We start from the raw sequence: 25758 nt of genomic DNA on the forward strand, positions 1-25758 counted from the left end.
GGAGGCACCTTTCACTTCAATAGACCGAAGTGTTTAGATGACTGAATTTGGGTGAGGACAGAATTATGGGGTATAACGGGATCCTTTGCCTAGGGCTACGGGTGAAGACTTCTTATCTCACTGTAATGGCAGAGATAAAGTGCATCAGTACGGCGGAACAGGCGGAAGGGGCACAAATCTTTTTTTAGGCCACCAGACATAATTTGGGCTATGAGCTGTTGGGAGACAGCGGCGTCAGGCAGAACGTTGTGTTTAGGATGGCAGCGAAAGAATAATAGTCAACAGTGGCAACCTAAGCCAGAGTTAGCTAGAGGGGTTACTGTCTTGGCGTCAGGTAGCAACCGGCCTTAAAAAAAACGATCCATGCAACAAATGCAACTAGGAGGGCTGACCCCAAGTAAATGGAACATACAGCCAGGAGGAAGAGGAGTAATGAATGTGATGAATGGGAAAAAAAAGAATAAGAGAGTAGTACTTGTGGGAGATGTAAATGGGTGAGTGGGAATTCGAAGACACGGGATGGAGTCTGCCGTATGTATGTTTGGGGATAAAAGGCATAGTGGAAAAAGACTGCAAGAGACGTATCTGGGATAAAACTTTTTTATGTCAAATACATTCTCCAATATACGTAGGAGAGAGGCAATGAAGATCTTTTATCGACTATGAAGTCAATAATATATATAAGATATATTATCTAGATAGATGCACAAATGTCGAGATCTGTACATTATCTAAGGCTGAGACCAGCATTATCAACAAAATCAAGAAAGTAACTATGCGTTGGTTTGGACGTGTACAGCGAAGGGACAGCAAAAGAACGGCTACAAAGATTTACGACGCGAATGTTGATGGATGCAGAAATAGAGGAAGACCGAGAAAGACATGGCATGACCAAATCTAACGATGGACATGTCGAAATTCTGATCTGATCAGCGCGTGATTCTGATTCTGCGCAGATTCTGATCAGCGCGTGGGCATTATTGCTTGTAATGTAGAAGAAGTGAGATCTGTAGTGTTCTATTATCTCTGCTTACCCATATGAGGAAACACCATTATGGTTTGTTATTGTTGCTGTTGCTATAGCAACAGCAACAATAACTAGATAGATGTACCTACCTAAATAAAAAGTAGATTTAGGCAACAGAAAAGCAAGGAAAGTCACAGTTTTATACTACAGATAAATACCCCGAGGTACTATTCAAAATCTTCTCGCAGGGGTGGAGAAGAAAACAGTTTGGTGATTTTGATTTTTTGGATGTGACTACACTTTGCTTCATATATGGCCACACTGATGATTGCACGTCAAATAAATCGAGCACGTAAAACCAAATATGATGATTTTCATTTAGAACATTCTTGTAGTATTAAGCATTATGCAAAACATTTAATTTTAAGTTGAATTGACAAAACCGTATTAGTTTTTTTCACCTTTTTCAAACAGTTTTACAATCTCCAGCTGTGAAATGTTAATTATGATTATCAGTGGTAGCCATATATGTAGCAAAGTGTAGTCGCATGCAAAAAATAAAAATCCACAAATTAACCACTCTGTACCTTCGCGAGAAGATTCGTAATAACACCCTAGGGCTGTTATTGTGAATGCATTTATAGCGCGTATTTACGTTCTAAATACGCGCTATAAATGCGTTCATAATACTAGGCCTATGTGCAACGTAAGAATGTACACTTTTTTGGTTTGTACGAATATTAGATAGTATAAAAATAAGCACAAAATACGTTTATGTAACTTATTGGTAAAAAAACTAGTATGATCATACAGAAAATTTAAAAAAATATTTTGATTCACAGCCGATTTATTGATTCACTATCGATGTTAAACAAGGCTTCCATGTTTTGCTTATGGTATTCTAGAGTATAGTTTGTGGTACTCTCCCTACATTCTACATTGTTTATAATCTGTGGTTTCTTGCTTGAAAATTCCAAGTTTCAAGATTTAAATCTGTCAACGGATTTGGAAGTCGGTGCTTTGTTTCGTCAGTTCATGTTTTTGTTCTGCACTTCGTCAATTTAAGAAATAGCGCATGTGTACCATTCTATAGAAAAAAGATGACAGATTACGAATTTGTAATCCCCTTGCAAAAAGATGAGCTCTTAGAATCGCACATAGGCCAATATCACGTCGAGGATGTAGTGCAACAGAGAGTTTTGGCAGCTAAACTTCAAGGTTTAGTATTATTTTATTTTGTGTAATTGTGTTACAAATGACGAATAAACGCAGTATGTTAATATTGTATTTTTATTAATCTTTCAGAGGCTGTTCGCGCTTATAACAACTCGGGTGTAGACTTTATTTTCGACCATTTCGATACGTACTACTCAATATTAGTCTACGGAAATAAACTAGAGTGGATCTCTATTAATAAAGGTATGTTAAGTGGATATCTCAAAGGAATATGTTTTTTTTTTATCGAAGGGAATATGGAAGTCTAGACATTTACTAAGGCTTACAGAAAAATTAGGGACAAATGTTAAAATTGACCCACAAATTTACGACTAGATTTAAAATGCAGAATCTGGGGTCTGTTTAAAACTAATTTTTGACTGATATACATGAACTTATACCGAATTCTGCCTTTAATCCTAGGTGGCTTGTATTTTATGCAAAATATTTAATAAATTAAATTATATTAAAATTATGTTGTGTTTGATAGGTTTTGAATATGTGGAGAGAGCCTGCCAGCAGTTATGTGGGCACTTGGAGAACATCTTCCAAGAGAAGGAGACAGATTCAGAAACAAGAACTCGTACTCTCAACTGTTTGAAGATGCTTCTCTACCTTCACACAAGCTTGATGAAGGTTAAAGATTCCAAACTGCAAGCCGAGGTGAATTACTAAATATATTTGGTGCAAAAATCTTTATACAAAATAATTTTGGATACACTCGTTTGTCAGATTCTTTCAAATTAAAATCACAATTCAAAAGTTCACTGGTATAGGTCGTTCCAGGCTGTGTCTTTGTGCTTAATCAGTTATTATGTCGCGATTAAATAAATAAAATCAAAATGTTATTAAATTTTTCTATGTAACCACTTACCGACTTTTCTATGTTTACCGGTTTCGAGACGCACCGGTCTCTTTGTCAGGATACCAATTAAACCAACATGCAAAACCCACTAAACGTCCACCTTAACCATAGTTGTTGCACAAAAATGTAAAACCAACATGCCATGTATTTTAATAAACAACCATTACATGTATGTGTTTGAAACACTATGCCAGTTCAGTTCAGTGCTGAAAATCGGTATTCATTAGAGTAAATATTGCAATGTTAGCAAAACAGTGAAAGAGGGACAATTAAGTAATATTAAGTGCAATACAAACATGTAAAATTAAATTATAAGCAAACATATCTATCTATCCTCACTGGGTATACTAAATACCTGTTCTGAGGTAGGAGCATTTACTTGTTTTTATATAATACAGCACAATTGACCTAATGCATTCTGCCAGTATAGCCTCTATATGTTTAAAATATTTTTAAATATAGGTGCAGGATGTTGATTTAAAATTTTATGAAATGCCTAGAAAAAAGATTACCTTTTAAAGCTTTTTAAAAAAAAAAAAAGAAAATTGTGGGAGAAATAATGCGTTGATAGAATAGAAAAGTTTTAAATGCGATTATCCCGGAACTTGTTTTAATGACTCAATGCATTCTGTCAGTAAAGCCTCAATATTTAGTCTTAGTAATTTCTGGAGATGATTTAAATACGGAACAGTTGTGGAACAATCGCCCTATTGTGAAAATGGCGTAATTTCCCATATGGCAGATAGATATTTGTTCTTTTTTCTTGTAATTTATAATGATGACTCTTAATGGAAAACCTATTTACGAAGGTGATATTCATTTCACATCGATTTCCTTGACCTCTGGATGGCATCCGAAGTATATTACATTATCTTGTTTCATTTGGTAAAAACTTGACAAATTATCTTCATTACCAATACAACATTAAAATGACTGATCGAAAGATACTAATATAAGCTTCAACGAGCTTGAGTGTATATTCATAAATTTGTTGTGTTTATTTATAAATTTGTTGTGTTAATTTATAAATTTTTGGGTATATAAACAAAAAGATGGCAGCGACCTTAACCCTCGGCAAGCGCGGTCGGAAGGCAGCCAACAATGACAACGCCGAGAAAGAGGGAGAGTGGAGGGAAGGAGAAAGACGGGCAGCTCTGGATGTTATTTACAACTTACTTCAGCTTCCTCTCAACCGCCTCTGGGATCCTCCTCTCGCTGATGACACTTTTGTAGAGTAAGTCTATTTTATGTTTTAAGGATTTTTAACATTGTTGCAGAATAAATTCTTTATTTGAAAAGTATGTCACTAAGAGTAGTAAACGTTAGTAAATAATTGTATATAACCATTTATGGACTTTTCTATGTCCACTGATGACACTAACATGCGAATCCCACTTTACACCTTTACCGTAGTAGTAGTTGCACAAAAATATAACATTTAGTAAAATGTTTGACCACAAAGTTAATGCTTGAAATAAGAATAATATTCTAATTTTATTTACTTTAAATTAATCATCGTTAAATATTACGGTCTTGCATAATACATACGTACACATTACAGTAGTAAAGCTGTGTATCTAACCATTAAATAACTAAAGTTGTTGCAACAGAGAGGGAAAACATTCAGCCAGTCTGAAAGCATTTGGACATACTCAAAACACTGTTGAATTAAATAACTAAATCGATAGAAGCTTTGTAAAATGTTATTTTATGTTGAAAACATTTACCTTTTTGGACATCCAATCAAAAGAGTTTATCATAGACACAACATTTTAATATCAATCGATTTGCTCAAAGTTTACAAAGTATAACCTAATTCTAAGAATCAATAAAGATTTCAGTTTAATAAAATTATACTATTTTCACTGATCTTTTTGCCCACTTTCTTAAGCCACAAGTTCATGTGGTTGGCAAAAATATTTTTGGCACTTATATTTTAAACCAAATTTTGCAAAAAACTTCCTTTCTGTAGTTACATACAGTAAAACCTCGTTTTTACGTTCCTCGATTTTACGTTTTCCCGCTTTTTACACCGAAATGTTCAGGACCCATTTTTCTTCAAACATTCTTATACAAATATTCCCCCCAATTAACGTTTTTTATATTTTTCAAATCCCCGGTTTCACGCTTAAAAAATTTCGAAATTCATTTGATGTGTCAAAAAAGCCAAAATTATGTCGTAATAATGATGCTGCAGCCCGCGCGCCACCGCGTGTGCCACGCAAGAAGAATAAAAACAGGTAAACAACTAATAAAGGATAAATTATTGTCTTAACCTAAATTCAAAGCTGGTGCAGTGTAATTGACCTCTTTGTTTAAATGTTCCTAGTTCCTATTAACCTTTAGGGTTAGTCTTAGTTTTCATTTGAACAAGAACGTCATATTGACTTGAACAAATCATGATACTCAGTTGACAAACATTTAGAAACAATAAAGTTTTAATATCATTAAATTGCGATGTTTAAAACATAACAATAGAAATATTTAAAGTTATAAAAAATGTGGTTTTAAAAGCCGCAAACTATATGACAGTTGTTTTTAGTGATGCCATAGAAAAAAAAGTGATACCGTATAAATAAAATTTCCCAACATTTAGGAGAAAAAATATTTTGTGTTATATTGTGCAAATTCAAAATTTTTTCAATATTTTTTATACATAAAATAATTTTAAAATGCTGTTTTTAAATCAAATAAAAAACAGATTACATAATATTGTTTGAAAAAATTAAAAAATATTTTTAGTGGCATTGAAAATAGGTATAAAAAAAAAAAATGTCTACTTCCACTTATCACCGTTTTTACAATTTTTCTGGAAGTATATGTACACTATACTGTACCAAAAAAATCTTTTTTTTCCCATACATTTTTCATTTCCTCACTTAAGCGTTTTCCTCAGTTTTACACTTTTTTTCTTGCTCCCTTGAAAAACGTAAAAAGGGGGTTTTACTGTATTACCAAATTGTTCTGTATTAACTGGTGTTGAAATGATTTCAGTTTAGTTGCTCAACCCTGCTATAGAGCAATGGAAGATATATCCATAAAGAACAAAACTACCAGGGAGTCAGTATTTCAAGTGCTTGGCGTTCTTAATAAAAAGTATAACCACGGACTGTCCTGTACCATCAAATTAGTGCAGGTTTGTGCATTGAAATCAATCCAACAATGGGATGGGTAATTGAGTTGTAGAGTTATAAAACCCACTCTGGAGGCTTTTTTTTGCTTATGAGTAATTCACAAAAAAAAATATTTTACTATATACTTCACAATAAATGTGTAAGCAAGAGTTTGAGCGGGTTTTGCGACTCACCTGAATACTTTTTTTGGTATTTAAAATCTATGCAGCGGGTTTTGTGACTCACAGTCCTCTAATTTTGTATATTTTTTGAGATGATAATAAATAATACCCTTATCCCCCTTTTTTTCAAAATCTGTTCATTTTACAACTCAATTATCATCCATTATTTAATTATTTTATGCAGGGTGTGGTAGCATGATTTGCTAATTTGAAGGGCAAATAAATCGGAAGATAATATAATTATAATTTGGTCAACAGATGGAAGAGTTTAGGAAATATGGATGTTTAAACATGGGCTAAATGGTGCATGTTACACAGTGTGTAAAGTGGCCACTTAAACCAGCCAATGGCAGGTCATAAGCCCTGTAAATGCCTGGACTTCCATATTCTCTTTTAAAAAATCTTTCCCTCTGTTGCAACAAATTTAGAAACATAATTTAAATAATTTTTTCTCATTATTCTACAGTATTCTAAATTTATGTTTACTCTGTTTTAAATTTTGCATCCGGCTAGTGGCGCTGAACTGATTTACACAAATTCCCAAGTGCCATTCAACTCTTTCCGGCATAATGATTAGCATGCTGGTTATTGTTCTTCAGTTAAACATCGGTCCTTGGACAATTGATGTACACCAAGGATTCGAGATACAACAATGTTTTGAGTATGTCCGAATGTTTGTAGACTGGCTGGATTTCCTCTCTAGGGAGTTATTTAGATCTAAATTTGTCGCAACAGAGAGGGACAGGTCATAAGCCCTGTAAATGCCTAAACTTCTATGTTCCCCTCTCAAAAATGTTTTCACTCTCTGTTGCAACAAATTTTGATTTGAGAAACCCCCCTAAAAAGAAAGTCATAACGGGCTGAATCGGGTGAGCGCGCCGGCCACTAAAGATTATCCCTCAAAGAGATCAGGCGCTCGCAGAAGTTTAAGAATGAAAGTGGAGGTCATCATGAAGAATTCGCCTCACAGAGCGGTCAGAAATTCCAAAGGCAGCTGCATGCATGCGCGCAGAGCGCCAAGGAGATTGCAAAAAAGGCTGATCTCGTGGGCTGTTCTACCGCTGATTTACAATTTTCCATACTTCCATACATACATTTTCCTGATTGTGTTTACCTGCGTGTTTATACATTTGAATGAGATCATCCGCACTCTCTAGCGGCCAAACGTCGCCTCCCGGAACCCAATTCAAATCCCAAATTTACGCTGCCTCACCCTGTATGTAATGCGTTTGCATTCACTTCAGTTTGCAATAATTTAGTCTTACAATTTGGTGTTTAATTTATTTGTATAAAACAATGAGTAAGTGTTGTTTTGTTATACTTTTTTATTTGTCAGTTATTTTAATTATTTTTTCTTATTCTACTATCAAACCATGCCAAATATTTTATCATATTCTCATTACTATGATTTTTTAAGTTTTTCTGCACCTGTGATGTCACTAGTTCCCGTCGGTGAGTTGTTGTGATATTTAAAAGTAGAGCCCCGTAGCTGTCAAAATATACTAAACGTGACAAAAATGGCTTTCCGGAAACCGGAAATCTATCACAACACATGTCAATTCTGTAATTGATTGATTGATTCATAAGAACTTGTGATGTTTTCATTTTTATTAATTTTTGAGACACTTTGCCGTACAATAAAACGCTCTATCACATTTTTTATATCCAACTGTAGCACTGAAATTCAACACTAAAAATATGGTCAACCAAATTTCTCCGCAGATGGTTCAACTGTACGAGCACGCCGTGCTGCCGATCTGCGCGGGAGTCGCGCAGCTGGTGCAGGGGTGGGGGCTGGGCGGGCTGGTGGCGCGGCTGGTGCGCGAGGTAGGCGAGGCGCTAGGCTCGGATGGTGTGAGCCCCGAGGGCGCCGGAGACTCAGCTCCCGCACAGCGCCACTGTGCCACACTACTAGCCGAGCTCACGCAGCTGCTGCCCGCACACATGATTCCTGCCGCGCAGGCTATGCGCTGCTACTTGGACAATGATGAGGTGAATATATTGCTCGACTTATAATAACACTAACATTAAAATTAATTCCATTGAAATGGTGAAATATTTGTAGAATTCAGAACTTTTTTTTGTTTCTACTTTTATTGGTATTTTCGTTAAGTTATTTTCTGAAGGACTTTTTAAAAAAGTGAATAATTTATTTAAACTTTTCGCACCTCAAAAATTCACTTTTACAGGAGAGCAGTTTTACCCGCATTCACGTTATATGTAAACTAACATTAATTCGCAAACACAATGTAAAATTTGCTCACTTGTGCCATCTAGTTTTAACAATAGCGCCCTTGAGGTGATTTTCTTAATAAAATAATGGTCACTGTGCCTTTATTATTTGTTAAATTTTTTAAAAAGTAAGAAATTGGCAATTTTGTTTTTAAGGCCACATAAATATATTTTTGAATTGTGCCGTTAATTTTGCAGATAGGAAATATATTCATTAACATTTCTTCATATTTAAATAAAACATGACAATTTTGTACCTGTGCCATTATTATCGCTCAAGTGGGAATTGAACATTATTTAGTGCTTATTTAAGATGTCTTTTGTTTAACTGAAAACTTGTTACTTGTGTACCTATTTGTGTCTCATTAGGGGAAAGGTTGATAAAAAGAAACTTTTCGAAAATAAATTTTTAGAATAATTATTGTATGTGCATTATCTAAAAACCTACAAGTTTGCTAGTGAAAATTCTCGGTGGAAGTTCTTTATAAAGATACCAGTCTCGAAGATTCTGGACGCAGAACAGCAAGTTGCATTTTTAACAAAAATCAGTTTTCAATGTTTTTATGTCTGCCAACATACTATGTATTAAGTAAGCTTTATAAGTGAATTTAGAATCTGTTATGGATAATTCTTATTTGTGCAGAAGTATTTTAATTGAAAAATGTATTTAATTTTCTAGTATTATTGCTCTCCTAAAATTTTTTGGAAAATGCAATTAAAATAGATCTGTATCATCCCGTCAATGAATTATAGGGAGTGACATCTTACAATGAAGTTTTTTCTGTTATCCTTTAATAAATACTTTTAAAACTCACAAAACTATATAGTATTATTAAATTAAAGGGCTTATAAGTATTATTATTCCTGTTTATGCCAGTGTTACCCTTTGCGCTGCAGTGTACTGGGAATGATGTGTGAAATTCTGTGCCGAGAACTGAAGGGAGAAGGCCAGTCTGATGAGAGACGTGCCATGAGAGATGATTTTCTAGACGATCTTGAAGAGCATCTTCATGATGTATCTGCTTATGTCAGATCTAAGGTAAATTATGTATACTGACAAATGTACAATCCCAGCTTATTTAGTATATCGTACTGGGTTGTGATCCCGTGGCTAGTGCCGCGGATCAGAGGTCCGTGGTTCGAATCCCACCCTACACAACTTGATTCCCATTTTCTAATAGTGAGTTATTTAGAACTTGCCGAAAATGCCGCCCAAAATGGAAATATTTAGGTAAATCATAAGAATGCAAATACTTTTTTTTTATTAAAAAAAAAAAGAATAATTTTATTCTTATCACAGACACGAGTTACAACATTCCTTTGGAATTACTACGAAATTCTCAGTAACTGAAATTAGTTAAAGTTTTAAAAAAAAATACATGAATTAAAAAATTGGCAGTCGATGATTGTACCTGTAACAAGGGTTAACAACAATTATTTATTTTAATCTTTTATTATTATTAAATTACACAAATATGTACTGTCGACCAGTACCAGAAAACAGGTCTTCCATTGTGATAGCAGTTACTACAGTGTAAATAAAGTCTAAAATGGAGATCAAAAAGTGCTTCAATTATTAATTAAAACAACAATTTATTTTCAAAGGTATTACAAAATTGGTGTAGACTTCAGAGAGAAGGATGTGTTCCTTTAATCCGACAGCAACGTGTATTAGCACGGGGTATTGGGCGCTTACAGGACAAGGCCACTCTAGTACGGAAGAATGCTGTGCAGCTTCTTAAGGTAAAACAAAACTTAATTACTGTCAATAAGAAAAAGAAGGTGTTAGTTTTTAAAAATAAATTTGATTTAAGATATCTAAAATGTATCAGTTCTGTTTGCCTTTTTGCAATAATGTGTGTATGAAACATTTTAAAAACAATGCTTGGAAAAAATGGATGCTAACTGTTTATTAGTATTGGGACAATTTATTTTCTTCATGTTCATAATTATGCAAAGATAAAAATGTCCCCACTTGAGCATAAGCTTGGATCAAAGATGTGATAATTTTTCAAATATTAGTTATTTGATTCCTAAAAATTAAATTCTCCGAACTAAGATATTAAATTTTCCAAAAATTTTGTGGTTGACAGTAATTTTTTTTACAGGTTTTTATTGAACATAATCCATTCTCTGCTCAACTAAAATTAAATATCTTAGAAGAAGAGTTAACAAAAGAAAAAGCTATTTTGGAAGCTCTACAACAGAAGCTAAATCCAGGGGTGGATCCACAGCTCGAAAAGAAATGGAACGATATTAAAGATGAGTTAAAGAGCGTGATTGGGAGTAAAATAGACCAACCGACGCAGGATGATCCTCCCCTGTCACAAGGTACTGTAAATGATGCATACGCCACCATCCGGAAGTTGTTACACGACGAAAATTATTTCCAAGCATTTATGGTCATCCGACATGCAGAAAGAATGTATCCAGAAGCGAAACTCCTCAGGTGCGAAATGGATAAGAAAGATCAGGTAAATATTTGTATTTTAATTACAGTAAAATGACTGATTTACTTGAATTCCCAACATTTTAAACGTTTCCCAACAAAAGAATTTCTGATTGCAGTTTATTTATGGCAAGACCAGTCACGGAAGATGTATTTATGTTTGATTGAATTAATTTCAGATTTCTTACTTTATTGCCCTTCTGCACAATGTATTTGTCGCCGACAACAAAAGTGGAGAATTCTCCGATGCAGAGGAATCGGAGCTCATTACCAAACTGGAAGAGAAGGAGAATGTGGTTGCATTTCTCGAGGAATCCATTTCCTTCAGCAAACTTGTCCAGCAAGCTGTTCCCCTGGTGTATACCCTGCTCATGTCCAAACAGGCCACGGATGTGTATGAGGCTATTGACTTCTTCACCACGGCGCACAGTTTCAATATCGAGACAGCCTCTCTTGGCATTATGGGAATGTTGCAACTCGTCTGGTCTCCTGATCAGGTATTTACTATCCACAAAAGAGATGTTTTAATATTTACAAAATTTTATGGATTTGATTACATGTAATTTTTTTTAAATATTTCCAATCATGTTCAGCGCTACTATCAAACTAATGCAAAAAATCTTATGTATCGTATTATCATCGCTATGATTTTTTAAAGTTAAGTTTTGTAATTTTATAAATCCCCTACGAAAGCACACCGCTCGTGACATCACAAGTTCAGTCGGTGAGTGTTTCTGACATGCAAAATTTGAACCCCCTACAATTATAAAAACATAATATTTGTACTCACGAAATGTCAAAAAACATGGGTACCCCGGAAACTGGAAATCTATTGTCGGTTGCCACAACAACATAACAACGCTATAATTTATTGATGGTAACAACTTCGGGTTGTAAACACTTACACCTGTAAAGTTGCAAAGTAGTTTATTTAATTTTTTCATGCATTTTTGAAAAATTTTGCCGCAAAATCAAATGTTCTAATTTCTACCACGTGTAAAAAAACATTTTTTATATCCAATTTCTCGAATCATTGAACTTCCTCGTTGCAAAGGAGACAGAAGGCATCTCTGTATTATTTATATTTCCTAATATTTGTAATTTTTTTATATATATTGGAATTTTTGTTTATTAAGATTAATGAAATTACAGGAAAAAAAGGATGCAGTGGAAAAAGCATATCGGCAGATGTACTTAATATGTGAAGGAGGCACAGAACGGGTTCAAGCTGGGGCTGCTGCTAATAAGTTGCTCCGGCTGGTTAAGGGAGCCAACAGGGGCCACGCTGCTGCCTTGCAGGCTTTACTGGCGCGCTGGATGCAGGAGGGCCACGTGGGACCACCCCTTATTCAGGTATGTATGAGATGACCTACTCTGGCTATAATTTAATAATTTTTAATTTTACAACAACAACAAACCATCATGCCGTTTCTCCGTAAGTGTAGGCAAAGAGGATAGAACACCATATCACTTTGTCTTTGCATATATACTTCGTTTCCTCTATGGTCTCAAATTTCTTGCCATAGAAAAAAATCTTAAAATAATTTCATCACAAACTCCTTTCTTTCTTTCTATTTTGTCGATAATGCTTATCTCAGCCTTACATAATGTACGTATCTCGTCATTTGTGCACCTAACATACATAATTTTACCACACATTTGCCTGAGATCGCATTTTGACAGCATTCAGCCTACTTTCATCCTGGTTTTTCCAATTCCATACTTTGCTCCCATACACGAGGGTCATCATTTATTTGATTATGCCTTTTAATTTAATCTTGTGTGTTTGATTTCATCAGGTGCTTTGGGAAATTTTTACTAAGAAGCACGAAGAAGCCACTGACGAAGATAGTGTCGCCGCACTGAGTCTTCTCGTGATGCTGGCCAAAGCTAAATCCTCCGTAGCTTCTGCCAACTTAGAGATTATTCAAAACTTTGGACTGAAGGGGAATTACAAAACCAGAGTACTATCCATGCAGATGCTCTTGACGATGGGACAATCACAACGACGGATGCAAACAGATGCTCCGCTCCTGCAGAGCATTCTAGATACGACATTGGAAGCTTTCTTCCAAATGGAAAACTTTGCATCTCTGGGAACCAATGCTGTAGACGTGTTTTATGTGCTTTGTGATACGCCGGATTTGCTGTGTGTTAAACTGTTGAAAGAGATAACGCAGAAAATGAGGGAAACCTACCCCGAGGAACATGACATAGCCTCCTTCCCTATTGAATATTTGAGTAGATTGATAGTCCTGTTGGGTCATATCGCCCTGCAGCAACTTATTTACTTGGATGTTACAGTGTACGGAGAATTACGAAGGCGAAATGAGGTAGGAAACCAACATTTACCATATAATATGTTCTATGTGAATAAACTGCTGTATCTATATATTCTGTATGCATATATTTTAAGTGTTTTATGAATATAATTTATTTAAATCACTAATTTAATTTTGTAATTGAAAAGATCTGCTGCAAGAATGTTATCATTATCAATTATAAATGATGAGAAGCAAACATTATGTGTTTATGTATATTTTATATATACATAGATTCTTCTCCTTTATTCCCTTTCTACACCTAATGGTGTATAAGGCAGTACACCGACCAGGACACCAACCAGGCAGGACACAAACCACAGCATACCTATAACATGTAGGTAAGATGATCAGTCTTACGCTTCAGGTGCCAGAATATATTTAAAAGGCTTTGACAATTGTTAAACACACAACAACTATTTCTATGAGTTTCCAAGATATTTACTTCTAGAAGTGCAGGATTTTAAGTCTTTGGCCTTATAACTTATCTCAATGTGCATATTTTTTCACTGCGAAATTTGATTTTTATTTTTTAAAAACTGATGGATATTGTGATGGTTTTCTAGATTCGTGAACAGAGAAAAGTTGCTGGTGCAAAAAACAACATAGCAGTTGCTAAAAATCGCAAGAGTGGAAAAATTGGTGAGATTACTCTTAATAGCAGTTCTACAAGTGCTTCTAGCAGGTTACGCGCACTGAATATATCACAACAGGTACGCAATAGTATGATTTTAAAGAGAAATATCACTTGTAAAAGTCTTTTTAAAAAAGAAAAGGATGATTTAATTATTATGTTGGATTATGGTCAAGAAACATTAATAGTGTCACAGTACACATTTTGTCTGAGATATTCTATAAATCTTCCAAGTGGTTCTGAAATCGACCGGAAGCTGAGTCTCATTTACAATAATAATATTTAGCCTCTTTAATAATATTTAGCCTCGATTAATAATATTAGCCTCTATTAATAATATTTAGCCTCTTTTGAAAAAAAATGGATATAAAACAAACACCACATTTCACACAAATGGAGTCCATGCGTTAAACATATTTTTGTCACATTTTGTTGTCCTGTCAGAAATTGTATTGTATATTGTGTTGTGTATGTAATTAGTGCTGTGTTAGGTTTATGTTTTTTGTAATAATATTAATTATACCAATATAGCACTGTGTGCACAACAATAAACTTAAACTAAATAAATAAATAAAATAACAAATAATTTACACTGTTATGAGAGTAAAATAAAATTAAGATCCTACAGATTACCATATTTTTTTCCTTTACAAAAGGGGTCACGTATTTAAAAAGTTTGTCTACTGTCTTTCAGGAGGCCGTGGATGGGGAGGAGGAGGACGAGGCGGGGCTCGAAGGGGCAGTGGCGGACGACGCCGACGCGGAGCTGGTGCGGGCCGTGTGCGAGGCGGAGCTGGTGGGAGGCGGTGCGGGGGGGCACATGGCGCGCGACGCCCTGCTGGCCGGCGCTGCGCCGCTGCTGCGCGCCTTGCTGGCCCCGGGAGTTGCGCCCGCCACGCCGCCTGGCCTCAGGGCCGCCGCCACGCTCGCCCTGTCCAGGTAAACCTGCTGTAAACGGCTCAGATTTGTTTCTCTCAGTTGACTATCGAGCTAACGAACTAACATATCCTATCGCTGCCAGGGTTGGGAAAATTGAACAGACAAATGACTATTCAATATGAGGAGGTAAAAACTGCCACCGTTCATGATCTTCGATTTTGAGAAAACCAACAAAACCAGTAGTGAATGGACTACAGTACTTCTCTATAATCCGGCATTTCACTTCTCTGGTTCTGTCAGTAATCCGGTGGTTTTAAACGGGTCTTCTATTTCAATGGAATAATGCAAACTATTGATTCAAAACTACACTTGTACTGTATTGAAAGTTAATTTTTTTTAGTTATTGTAGTTTTAGTTTACGTTAACACCTCGATTTCCTGTATGTACTAATGTAGTGTGTAATACAGTATTACAAACATATACAGTAAAAGCCCCTTTTTACACTTTCAAGGGAGCAACGAAAAAAAGTGTGAAACTGAAGTAAACGTTAAAGTGAGGAAATGAAAAATGTATGAAAAATAGTATGTATTATTTAAAAAATGCGTGTTTTTATTTATAAAACTAATAAGCGATTTCATCAAGATATGTAAGTAAATTTGTATAGTTTTTTTTTAAAGAATGTTATTAATTAGTTTTTTTTTTCAAAAATATATTTACCTTTCATGAATGATTAGAACACATTTAGGAAGTGCCATAATACAACACATTCATTTACACAATAATTTACTACTATAGTAAATATAATATATCACTGTTATAGTAATACATATGTAGGTCCTTGTCTACAAAAATTTGGATAAACTCAAAACATTGTTGATATATGTAGTTATTATAATAAAAAAACTAAAAAGATTTTTCACAATTTATATTTAAAGTTGAATACAAAAATTAAAATAAAACAGCCTTTATAAGAAAAAAAATTGTTTGAAAATGAAATAACATGACTGAATACTGAGCGATAAAACGACACATACGACAAGCGCAGCGACAAAGCGAGAAAAAACACAGATTGTATATGAATAAACAATAAACGCATCAAAAATGAAAAGCTCGGTAAACCCAGAAGCCGGCCTCGTGGTGTAATGGTCAGCGCGTTAGCCTGCCGTGCAAGAGGTCTCGGGTTCGATTCCCGACATGGTTGATACGAAATATTTACTTTAAATTTGTTTTCACACTAGATCATTTCATAGTCCCTGGACTAGTACCTGAAGGGTAAGACTGATCATCTTACCTTCATCTAGCAAAAATGATCAAGATACGCTGTGATTGGTGTACCAATGCAGTGCCCTATGCACCATTAGGCGTGGAAAGGGAATGATGATGAAACCCAGAAGCCGTTTGCCATCAGCGGCTGTATTTGTACGCCATAAAATAATCACACACAGATACAAAATTAATCTCATTAGGACGAATTTGTTCTAATAACATGTGGGAATGCGTTAAAAATAGTCTTTATGTTCTTAACCAGACGAGCAGAAAATCATTTTAAGTAACATGTCAGTATGGCGAATTTCATTTGAAAACATATGAGAAATTGACCCTAAACAGCGATAAACAAACAGTAAAAAGAAGATCTATTACTCTACAGCCCTTTTGAATTTTGTTTCACATAATGGTTTAGCCTTTTTATGTATGTATTCTCGCGTAACATTGTTATTTCCTCTAGAATGTTCGGGACAGTTTCGGAAATTTTAAGACAATGCAGATAGCAAACTCACCCCTATTGACTACAGAGATGTTTGTCTATTCATACTATAGTTGCGTGTATAATATATTCGCTTAGAAAGGTTGCGTCGTTTACGTACTTTTATCGTGTTAGGTAGAATAATGCAATAATGCGGCATTTTGGTGTTGACCTCCTTGAGTTTTATGACACAAGGAATGTATTTCAAAAAATCTTGAACGTAAAACCGGGGTTTTGAATAATTTTAAAAACGTTAATTCGGTGTAAATTTGTATGAGAATGTATGAAAAAAAATGGGACTCGAACATTTTGGCGTAAAAAGCGGGAAAACGTAAAAAAGGGGTTTTACTGTATGTATACAATAAAACATAGCTTCTGCTGTTTAAATGCGTCATTATTAGTGGTTTCCAGTAATCCGGCAGTGTTCTGGTCTGATATCGACAATAGACGGATCAAATGTGTTATGAAAAAAAATTAGACGTAAAACCGGGGTTATGAAAAGCGTAAAAAACGTTAATTGGGGGAAAATTAAATGAGTATGTATGGAAAAAAATGAAACCTAAGTATTTCGGTATAAAAAGTGAGAAAACGTAAAATCGAGAAACGTAAAAACGAGGTTTTGCTGTATACATTTTCCGTACATATAATAACTATGCATTCAGTTAATGTAAAAATCACTAAAATAAACTTAATATGCCTATCAGTTTCCGAATGTGACAGTTCCTTTGTAATGGCTTCAAAATAAACTAACACTAAATATTTTAAATCTTACCAAATAACAAGTAGATACCCAACTCTGTGCAGGACTTTGGCCCAATGGAGTTGCGACTTATGTCTCATATAATTATAAGCTGTAAGTGAATAAATAAATTACCGAAAATACTTAATCTGTTAATATGTGTTTAGTGTTTTACGTCCAGACTACAGATTCTCAGAAAAGTAATAAGGGGTAGGTAGTACGCATTGGATTGAATTATATTTTTTATTGTTAAGCATTTTTAGTAAAGGACTTTTATTTCAATCTTAAATTTGGTTATTAATTATGGGAAGATTATTAATGACAGGCTTTTGAATTTCTAATTTTTCATAATTACCTAACTTTACGCCTCTATTACAAATATGTAAATCCATTATTACTATCAAAAGTGTGAATTTTTTTCAATTAGGTAATTAGCAAATTCAGAAAAGTTATTATTATGAAATTTCTACTTGTTTTACCAACATAGAAGCTGGGGCATGAGTTGCTCTTGTTTAGTTTATCTACTTTATACTCTCTTCTTGTAATTAATGAAGCCGAATCATGAATGGAGAAGAGTTGTATATGTTTTTTATTTTCTCTTCTAGATTCATGCTGGTGTCTTCTACATTCTGTGAAGATAACATGCAACTCCTAATGACAACTCTGAAGCACTCCTCTGATAGTACTGTTCGATGTAACATTGTCATGACCTTAGCAGATCTCACACTGAGATTCCCTAATGTTATTCAACCTTGGACTCATTTCATTTACGAAAGGTTTGTTCTTTTAATTATTGTTTTAAAAGCAAATAAATTCCTGTTATAGGGGATTGATATTACAAAGTTGTAACTGCATATTCAGTTATTGAACTGTAGAGTTTTTATCAAGAAATAGCTACAAAAATCATCAATATTATCAAAAAAATAGTTTTTAGTTTTTCTAAAAGCAGCGATCATGGACAGTGGAAATTTTAATTTTAACCCCCTCAACTAAAAGTATATTTGTGCGGAAAGGTTGGAGGACTCGTGCGTGGAGGTGCGGCAGTGCACGGTGAAGATGCTGTCGTACCTGATCCTGCAGGAGATGGTGCGCGTGCGCGGCCAGGTGTCGGCTCTTGCCCGACGCGTGGTGGACACGGATCCGAGCACGCGCACCATGGCCCGCCTGTTCTTCAAGCAGCTGGCCAGCAAGGGCAACTCGCTCTACAACGTCATCCCCGACATCATCTCCCGCCTCAGTGACCCCGACCTCCAGCTGCCGGAGGAGGACTTCAGAACCATTATAAAGTGAGTGTAAAGAAAGAAATATTAATGTCTAGGCTAGACTGGTCCAACCAACAAAGTCACTAAGGGTCGCGAGATCTAAAAAGGTACAAATGAGGCGTGTTAAAACAAACTCCACGGTTCTCCACTTGTTTTCGTTTTTTACTTACTTTTACGTACTTTTCCCGGACTGCAGGATAATTTGTTATTTTAGTTAATGATTGTTGTCAGAAGTTATATTTGATTGCGATTAATCGGTAAATTGTTGACTCCTTCTTCTTGCGGTGCTGTATCAGGTCCTCCCGACGTTGGCGATCACTACAGCGAAAGCATCTCGGTCTTGCGCTACTCCGAGGCCAGGACAACTGCTTGTTGGATGTGTAGGATTTGGTTTGTTGAGGGCTGGAGTTTCTACCCCAGTTAGAGATTGACAGAGAAGACACGAGGTTGCTGTTTAATGCGTATTTATTACATGCCGAATAAGATACAGCACTTGGTTGTGTAGCACGAGCGTAGTGGCGATGATGGGTTGAAGAGACTGCACCTGAACTACATGCTGGGACTGAGTGACGTCGTCGAGCTGGACTGACTGACTGAATTAAACTTGTTGGGCTGACTGACTGGCGTTGCCACGCCCTGAGGTCTCTTTATAGGCGACGTTCCTTTGTTCTTCATGGTAGGGACGATGTGAATGTACTGCAGAACGATGATCCCGATTACATCTCCAATACTGATAGAGTTGCATTAAATGTGATATTGGATTCTACAGGAAATGATGACATTGCTTTCTTCGGTCATCACATTATTTCAGGTGAAACCTTTTAGCACATGTGTGTCATCGATTATGGACTATGAACCCAACAGATGTACTCGCCATAGTTATTCCTGGTAAAAGATGACCATAGTGGTTTCCAGTTGCCTTCTCTAGTGGATTTTTCTGTCGGGGTTACCTTGCCTTATTAGCTGGTTAGTTCTGGTTTGGAGGCGCCAGAAACTCACCTTTCGTCCTTTCTGCTGTGATCACTTCAATATGAATGTGATCCCATTGCCCGGGGTTCGCGACGTGGACGCTAACGAGTCTGACTAGTCAGTAGTGTTGCCGGTGGAATGCAACTGGGTATTCGCAGCATTCAATAGAATCACACTCTCCAGCAAGATGTGACTCACTGCGACCCTATTGACGGTTTGAACCGTTCTAAAACTCCAATCTGTCTTACCATAGGAAGCCTGAAGACACCTTCTCTTCTCGTTCACACTTGTGTAAATTCTTATTATATCTAATACCTTTTAACATGTATCCAGGAAGCACTCCGTTTTCTAACTTTTAAATGAAAATATTGAACAGAATTCTGAATCTGTTTTATTTACATATTTAAAAATTTCTATTGAATGTATAATATGAAAATATGCTATTATTTCAGGTATGTGATGTCTCTCATCCAAAAGGATCGTCAGATGGAAGCGCTGGTTGAGAAGCTGTGTCTTCGCTTTAAGCTCTCCATTATAGAGAGACAATGGCGTGACCTGGCCTACTGTCTCTGTATATTCACCTACAATGAGCGTTCGGTGAAGAAACTTATTGAGAATATCGATTGCTATAAGGACAAACTCTTCCACAAAGAAGTCTACGAGTGCTTCAAGACTATAATCACCAATGCGGGGAAAATGGCAAAGGCCGACTTAAAGGTAATTTCACAAATTATTTGATAATGCATAATTTAGTAATAAAGTTTATTACTTTAACCGATTTCTCAAATGTGTTGTATTGTGAACATATGAGACAAAACTCTGGACTTTTTTGCTGTAAATCTGTTAAAATATATATTATTAAATTTTTAGTCATGGTGTTATAAATAAATATAATGGTGTTTTTAGTAATTATTTATTTATCATCATATTATATACATAAAATTGTACATTTATACAAAGTTGCTTTGACTATCTAACTAGGGTTATTTACTCCGTTCTAAGCCGGTAAAAAAATGTATAAAAAACAGCAATCAATATATAGAAAAAATAAATAACGTAGTAAACAGTGAAAATATAGTGAGAAACATAGTCAATTACATATAAATAAAAAAAAGTAAAAAATGTAGCAAAAAAACATGGTAAAAAACGTATTAAAAAACCCAGTAAAATATATAGTAAAATAGATAGTAAAAAGAAAAAACATTAATAAAAACATGGTACAAGATGTGAAATAGATAGTGAAAATAGAGTAAAAAGGAATGAGGATCTTCAAAAATTCAGACTATAAAAAACTAAAAATATGTATATAATTACAATTCAAATGAGAATATGTGTTGGCCATCTAACAGCCACCATCAACCCCTCTCAGACTCTGCGACCAATTTCACTGAGGAAAGTAGTCAGTAACTTCTTTAGCTTGTGGCTCTTACAACATTTCCAAGGTTCTGGCATTATGTTATATAGCTTTTGTCCTATGTAGGAGTATTGCCTCCGTGCTAAAGAAGTTCTAACCATTTGTCGGGAAATCAGATGGCTACTGGAACTCCGAGTCTCATAATGATAAGAAACTGATGGATGTGTATTTCTGTTAGTGCGAGTGACCACCACTGCCCTCAGTAAATACTGCTGTCTGATATAAAGTTATGTTGTCTAAAATCCATTAGTCCTTTTGGTTATGTGAAATTGTTAAATCACGCAATATTTTCTTCAGCTTTTAAAATTTATATGAAACTTTGAAGCAATAACAAACACTACCATTTGTATCATTATCATGTGCATTTTGTAGTTTCTTCTCATACTCCTTTGTGTTCATATAATTATTTTTTTCTTAACTTTTTATCTTTATTTGATTAATTGTCTTAAACATTTGTGTATGTGACATATTAAAACAGTATTTTTAAAATTTAAAATACTATAAGTGATTTAAATGTTTTAACAGGAATTTTCCTAAAAAATCGGTATGAAATTTTGTTTTTATTTAATATTTGTAGGCTGTAGTGAGCGAGCTGAGTGACAAGATAGAAGAGTGCTTCGCTGTGCAGGAGTCTGGGATGGTAGGGGGGGAGGGGGACGAGGACAGGGCTCAGCCACCTGCTGCCGGCAGCAAGTCCGCTCGCAAAGCGCCCAACAAACGAGCCCCTCAGAGGAAATCAAACTCTAGCGATAGTGACGATAACATCCCTAGCGATTCCGAGGTATATTTTTATATTTACAATATTTTACTACGACCAAATTTTTGTGTACATTGGAATCTAATCTTAGGATTTTTATCTAGAAGACAGATATCTCAATAAAGAAGAATCTCTAGAGGTTTTGATTCCTGTAGGATGCGGTGTCAGATTGTATTTTAATAATTATATAAAACGGCCAATGGTGTAAATTGAATTTTTACAGGACAGTGAAACATACAGGGTGGCCGGAGAAGTGTCATCCAAAGGAAAAATGTAGGTGCCTCATGTTAAGAGGTATTCGAATCACTCCCCATGTATGATCCGCGATATTGCATAGTTTTCGAGTTATGATTTTTTAAAATTGGTATTTGAAAATTTTCGTCCGGATCGGTTTTAATTAAATATTTTTTAATTTGCGGAAGGTTTTTTTTAAATATTTGTTTTGCATCTTATTCAATTTAAATTGTGATTTTACGTATAAAATAATCAGCTTCATAACATTAATGGAACCTACAAAAGTTTTGACCTAAAATTGAGAATTTATGTTCGAGCTTGACTTGACTTGAATTGACTTGACTTGAATTTTCAACTTTAAATTTAAAATATAAAAAGGCAATTTCTTTGTTTTTGGATAACTTTGAAAACTGCTTCAGACTTTTAGCTTTCATAATAATACAAAAAAATATATCCTAATAGGCTAGTATTCGCTGAAATCAGCTTTCAAAGATACTGAGGCGGAAAATTCCTAAGATAGTCATTTGATTAAAAAAATTAATTATTGCATTTTTTATCATTCCTAAGGCTAATTATGATAGAAAGTGTGTAAAGTAACCAAAACAATGTAAGAAAGCTAAAATCTGGATATTTTAAGTTAAATCATGAATGTTTTCTGCGGAATGTTTTCGGACATTGGGTTGCCCGTTAATCCTTTTTACCTAGAAAAACAATGGGTCAGGTAATGAAATATTGCTGTCTCTCTCACTCTCTGTGGCTAGATCTGGGGTAAACTAGAGGGATAACAAGCAACCGGAGTCGACGCAAACAAGAATCACCTCACTTTAGTCGTTTCTCACCTTGTGTTTACTGCTACTCGTGTCACCATTTTATCTCTACCACTACGCTTTGCTTTGCCCATGGACCATGCCTATGACTACTTTGCTCATTTATTGTTTTTTTTTTTACTTGAAAGTGTTAGAGATGAGCCACACGTTAAGTGAATATTCAGAAATGCATTATTTTTATGGAGTTGCACAAGGCAACGGTTATGAAGCAGCACGTAGCATGCGTAAAAGCACAATTTAAATTGAATAAGACGCAAAAAAATATTTCAAAAAAACTTTTTTACAAAATAAAAATAAAATAATTAAATCCGATCCGGTCGAAAATTTTCAAAAACCAATTAAAAAAATCATAACTCGAAAACTATGCAATATCGCGGAGCATACATGGGGGTGATTCGAATACCCCTCAACACGAGGCACCTACGTTTTTCCTTTGGACGTCACTCTTCGGGCCACCCTGTATATATATTTTTTATCATGCGCATAAGTTCATATGTATTTTCATTTAAAAAAAACTTAATATTCAGTGACATATATCAAAATATTGGCAAACAAATCCAACATCCCAAAGAATGCAAGTACTTTCATGAGTCATTTTTTTATACTATAAATGATTCCCTCCATACTTCTTCATACGACATTTGCTTTCTGACACTAATATATTAATATGATTTAACAGTGGTTTACTTATTTTTCTGTAATATCTGGTATTTTTTTTATGCAAAAGGGGCTACATAAATCGTTAGAAATAATAATTTGGATACATGTTCAATAAAATTTTACGCTTTATCACATTTTGAGGCCAATATAATGAATCAGCTGAGTATTTTAAATAGAGTTTTCACAATGTTTATGTATAGGTACCAAAACTGATACTGTTTAATACAAAATTCTGACGCATTATCATGGTTAAATATAATACATAGTAGCCAAAATACTACACCCCCACACTCATTATTATAATGATCAATTATTTTAATTATGTTTTCAGAATCGAACACCAATAAAAAGTAGGACTAAATTGGACGAAAATGTTCGTACTTCAGCCAGAAAACGTGCCCCTCAGAAATACTTACAAGAAAATAACTCCGATGAATCAGGTAAGATTTTTTTACAGTCTCGTGTAACATTAGGTAGCGCGTATTTATTAGTTGTTTCTTAGTTTATTATTGCACACATAATAAATAAAACATGTTTAACAGTTATTATTGTTATTTTTATCTTAAATAACATTGTTGATTAGTTTAGTGGTTAGCGCATTTGCCTACCATGCGAGAGGTTTCAGGCTCAATTCCCAACAAGTTTAATATTAAATATTTATTTAAAAAAGTGTTTGTGCACTGCAGTAGTTTAAAGTTCATTGAATGGCTCCTGGAGCGTAAGTCTAATAATCTTGCAATTTATATTACAATGTTATTTTTTGAGATATGCTGATTATTGTACCAATGCAGTGCATGCAGCCTATAAGGCAGCATGAGGGAATAATGATAAATATGTATTTAATAAAATAAAATAAAAAACTATTCTCTAGTTGGGTTGGATTATGCATCTATTATTTTATTTACAGAAGAAGATGATGATTTTGAAACAAAGAAAGCGAGTCAAAAGAAAGAAGTGTTTAAAAAGCCAACAGGGAGAGTGGGGCGTAAACGAAGATAATTAATATTATATTCTGTTATTAGCAAACTTAAAATAATTTGTTTATAATATTAAAGCGTGTATTCATGTATGTATGTGAAAGTACAAAATATAAGTTAGTTGATAATATAATTTTACTGTGCATATTAAAATTATTGTCTAACCCGACCATGTGAAAATTTATTATAAGTTAATTAGGTTCTATACTAAATAAACATATAAAACTAATGATTCCTGCTTATTTTTTAAAGTCTAAAAGGGCCAATGTCATAAATCACATTATTTTATTTATTTTATTTTCTTTTATTTCGGAAACATACAGTACAGTTACAAAGTTTAATATTTTACACAATTTGACTTAACTCTAATGGACAAGTGAAGTTTCCATATTATAAAGCAATTATATGTAAGGTTAATTATGAAAGTATAAAGAGAAGGAAAAAGAAAAACATAAATGAAAGTTGTTTAAAAATTAAGATTTAAGTGAAAAAAATATATTTTAAGGTTTGTAGTTTGTAGTGAGTATTTACAAATGGAAATAATATTAAAAATGAAGAAAATTTGTAAGAGTAATTAAAAATTAAGAATTTAAATAAAGAATGAAAAACATGCTCAGATGTAAAAATAAAATAAAATAGTAATAACATTTAAATTTTAAAAAGAGGAATAACATAAATATACACATATATATTTTAAGGGATTCAAAGAAACGATGAGAAGAATCTTTAAGTGAAATATAAGACAATAAATTTAAGTCAATTTAAAAAACATCTTCAAAATTAATGACACATTATAGTAAGAGCAGCAATATATTGATTTTATACACATACATAATATAAGTAATTAAAAGTAGTATTATTACCAAAGAGTAATTTTACAGCTATTTTATATTGTACGTATATTATTAAACTGTTTGAAACTACAGTAAAACCCCCTGTTTTACGTTTTTCAAGGGAGCAACAAAAAAGTGTAAAACTGAGGAAAACGCTTAAGCGAGGAAATGAAAAATGTATGGGAAAAATGAAATTACATAAAAATATAATTATTGTACTAGACTATACTCAATATACAGCAGAAAAATGTTTAAACTACCATCATTGGGGATTATGAATGATTTGATTTTATTAAAAATATTTTGTATTTTCTAAATCAAAACATCAATGTATTTTAACCTTAGGGATGTATGTACTCCAAGGTTTTAATTGTCTTCTTTTCACATTATATTTATAACTTCCAATAAAATTTTTATTTCCACATTTTTAAACTTTCTGCATCGTAATTTATTGATGTAAAAACTTTATTCTTCCTAAACATGCA

At 34.2% G+C, this 25758-nt stretch overlaps 1 protein-coding gene across 2 annotated transcripts; it reads left to right on the forward strand.

Annotated features, from left to right (window-relative positions):
* The first annotated feature begins 1968 nt into the window (after nucleotides 1-1968).
* Cap-D2 (CAP-D2 condensin subunit) lies at nucleotides 1969-25730 on the forward strand. Of its 2 annotated transcripts, XM_088234460.1 has the most exons (20): nucleotides 1969-2185; nucleotides 2273-2386; nucleotides 2673-2845; nucleotides 4100-4281; nucleotides 6042-6183; nucleotides 8065-8334; nucleotides 9452-9613; nucleotides 10180-10317; nucleotides 10683-11048; nucleotides 11203-11520; nucleotides 12176-12376; nucleotides 12823-13356; nucleotides 13911-14057; nucleotides 14673-14917; nucleotides 17946-18116; nucleotides 18354-18626; nucleotides 20024-20288; nucleotides 21563-21766; nucleotides 23795-23903; nucleotides 24371-25730. In XM_088234460.1, the coding sequence occupies exons 1-20, from the start codon at nucleotides 2068-2070 to the stop codon at nucleotides 24460-24462; spliced, it is 4224 nt and encodes a 1407-aa protein (XP_088090586.1). In that variant the 5' UTR covers nucleotides 1969-2067; the 3' UTR covers nucleotides 24463-25730. The 2 variants fall into 2 exon arrangements, with proteins under 2 accessions (XP_088090586.1, XP_088090587.1); XM_088234461.1 differs by lacking the exon at nucleotides 9452-9613.
* Nucleotides 25731-25758: the final 28 nt, after the last annotated feature.

This window comes from Micrasema longulum, unplaced genomic scaffold (genome assembly GCF_059751315.1).
Source record: "Micrasema longulum isolate JH-2025_06_02 unplaced genomic scaffold, ASM5975131v1 h1tg001243l, whole genome shotgun sequence".
Classification (NCBI taxonomy): domain Eukaryota; kingdom Metazoa; phylum Arthropoda; class Insecta; order Trichoptera; family Brachycentridae; genus Micrasema; species Micrasema longulum.

Coding starts and splice junctions, on each gene's coding strand:
- Cap-D2 (XM_088234460.1), top strand. CDS start 2,068: ATGACAGATTACGAATTTGTAATCCCCTTGCAAAAAGATGAGCTCTTA. Junction 4,282..6,041: donor GCTGATGACACTTTTGTAGA/GTAAGTCTATTT, acceptor AAATGATTTCAG/TTTAGTTGCTCAACCCTGCT. Junction 18,117..18,353: donor ACTCATTTCATTTACGAAAG/GTTTGTTCTTTT, acceptor TTGTGCGGAAAG/GTTGGAGGACTCGTGCGTGG.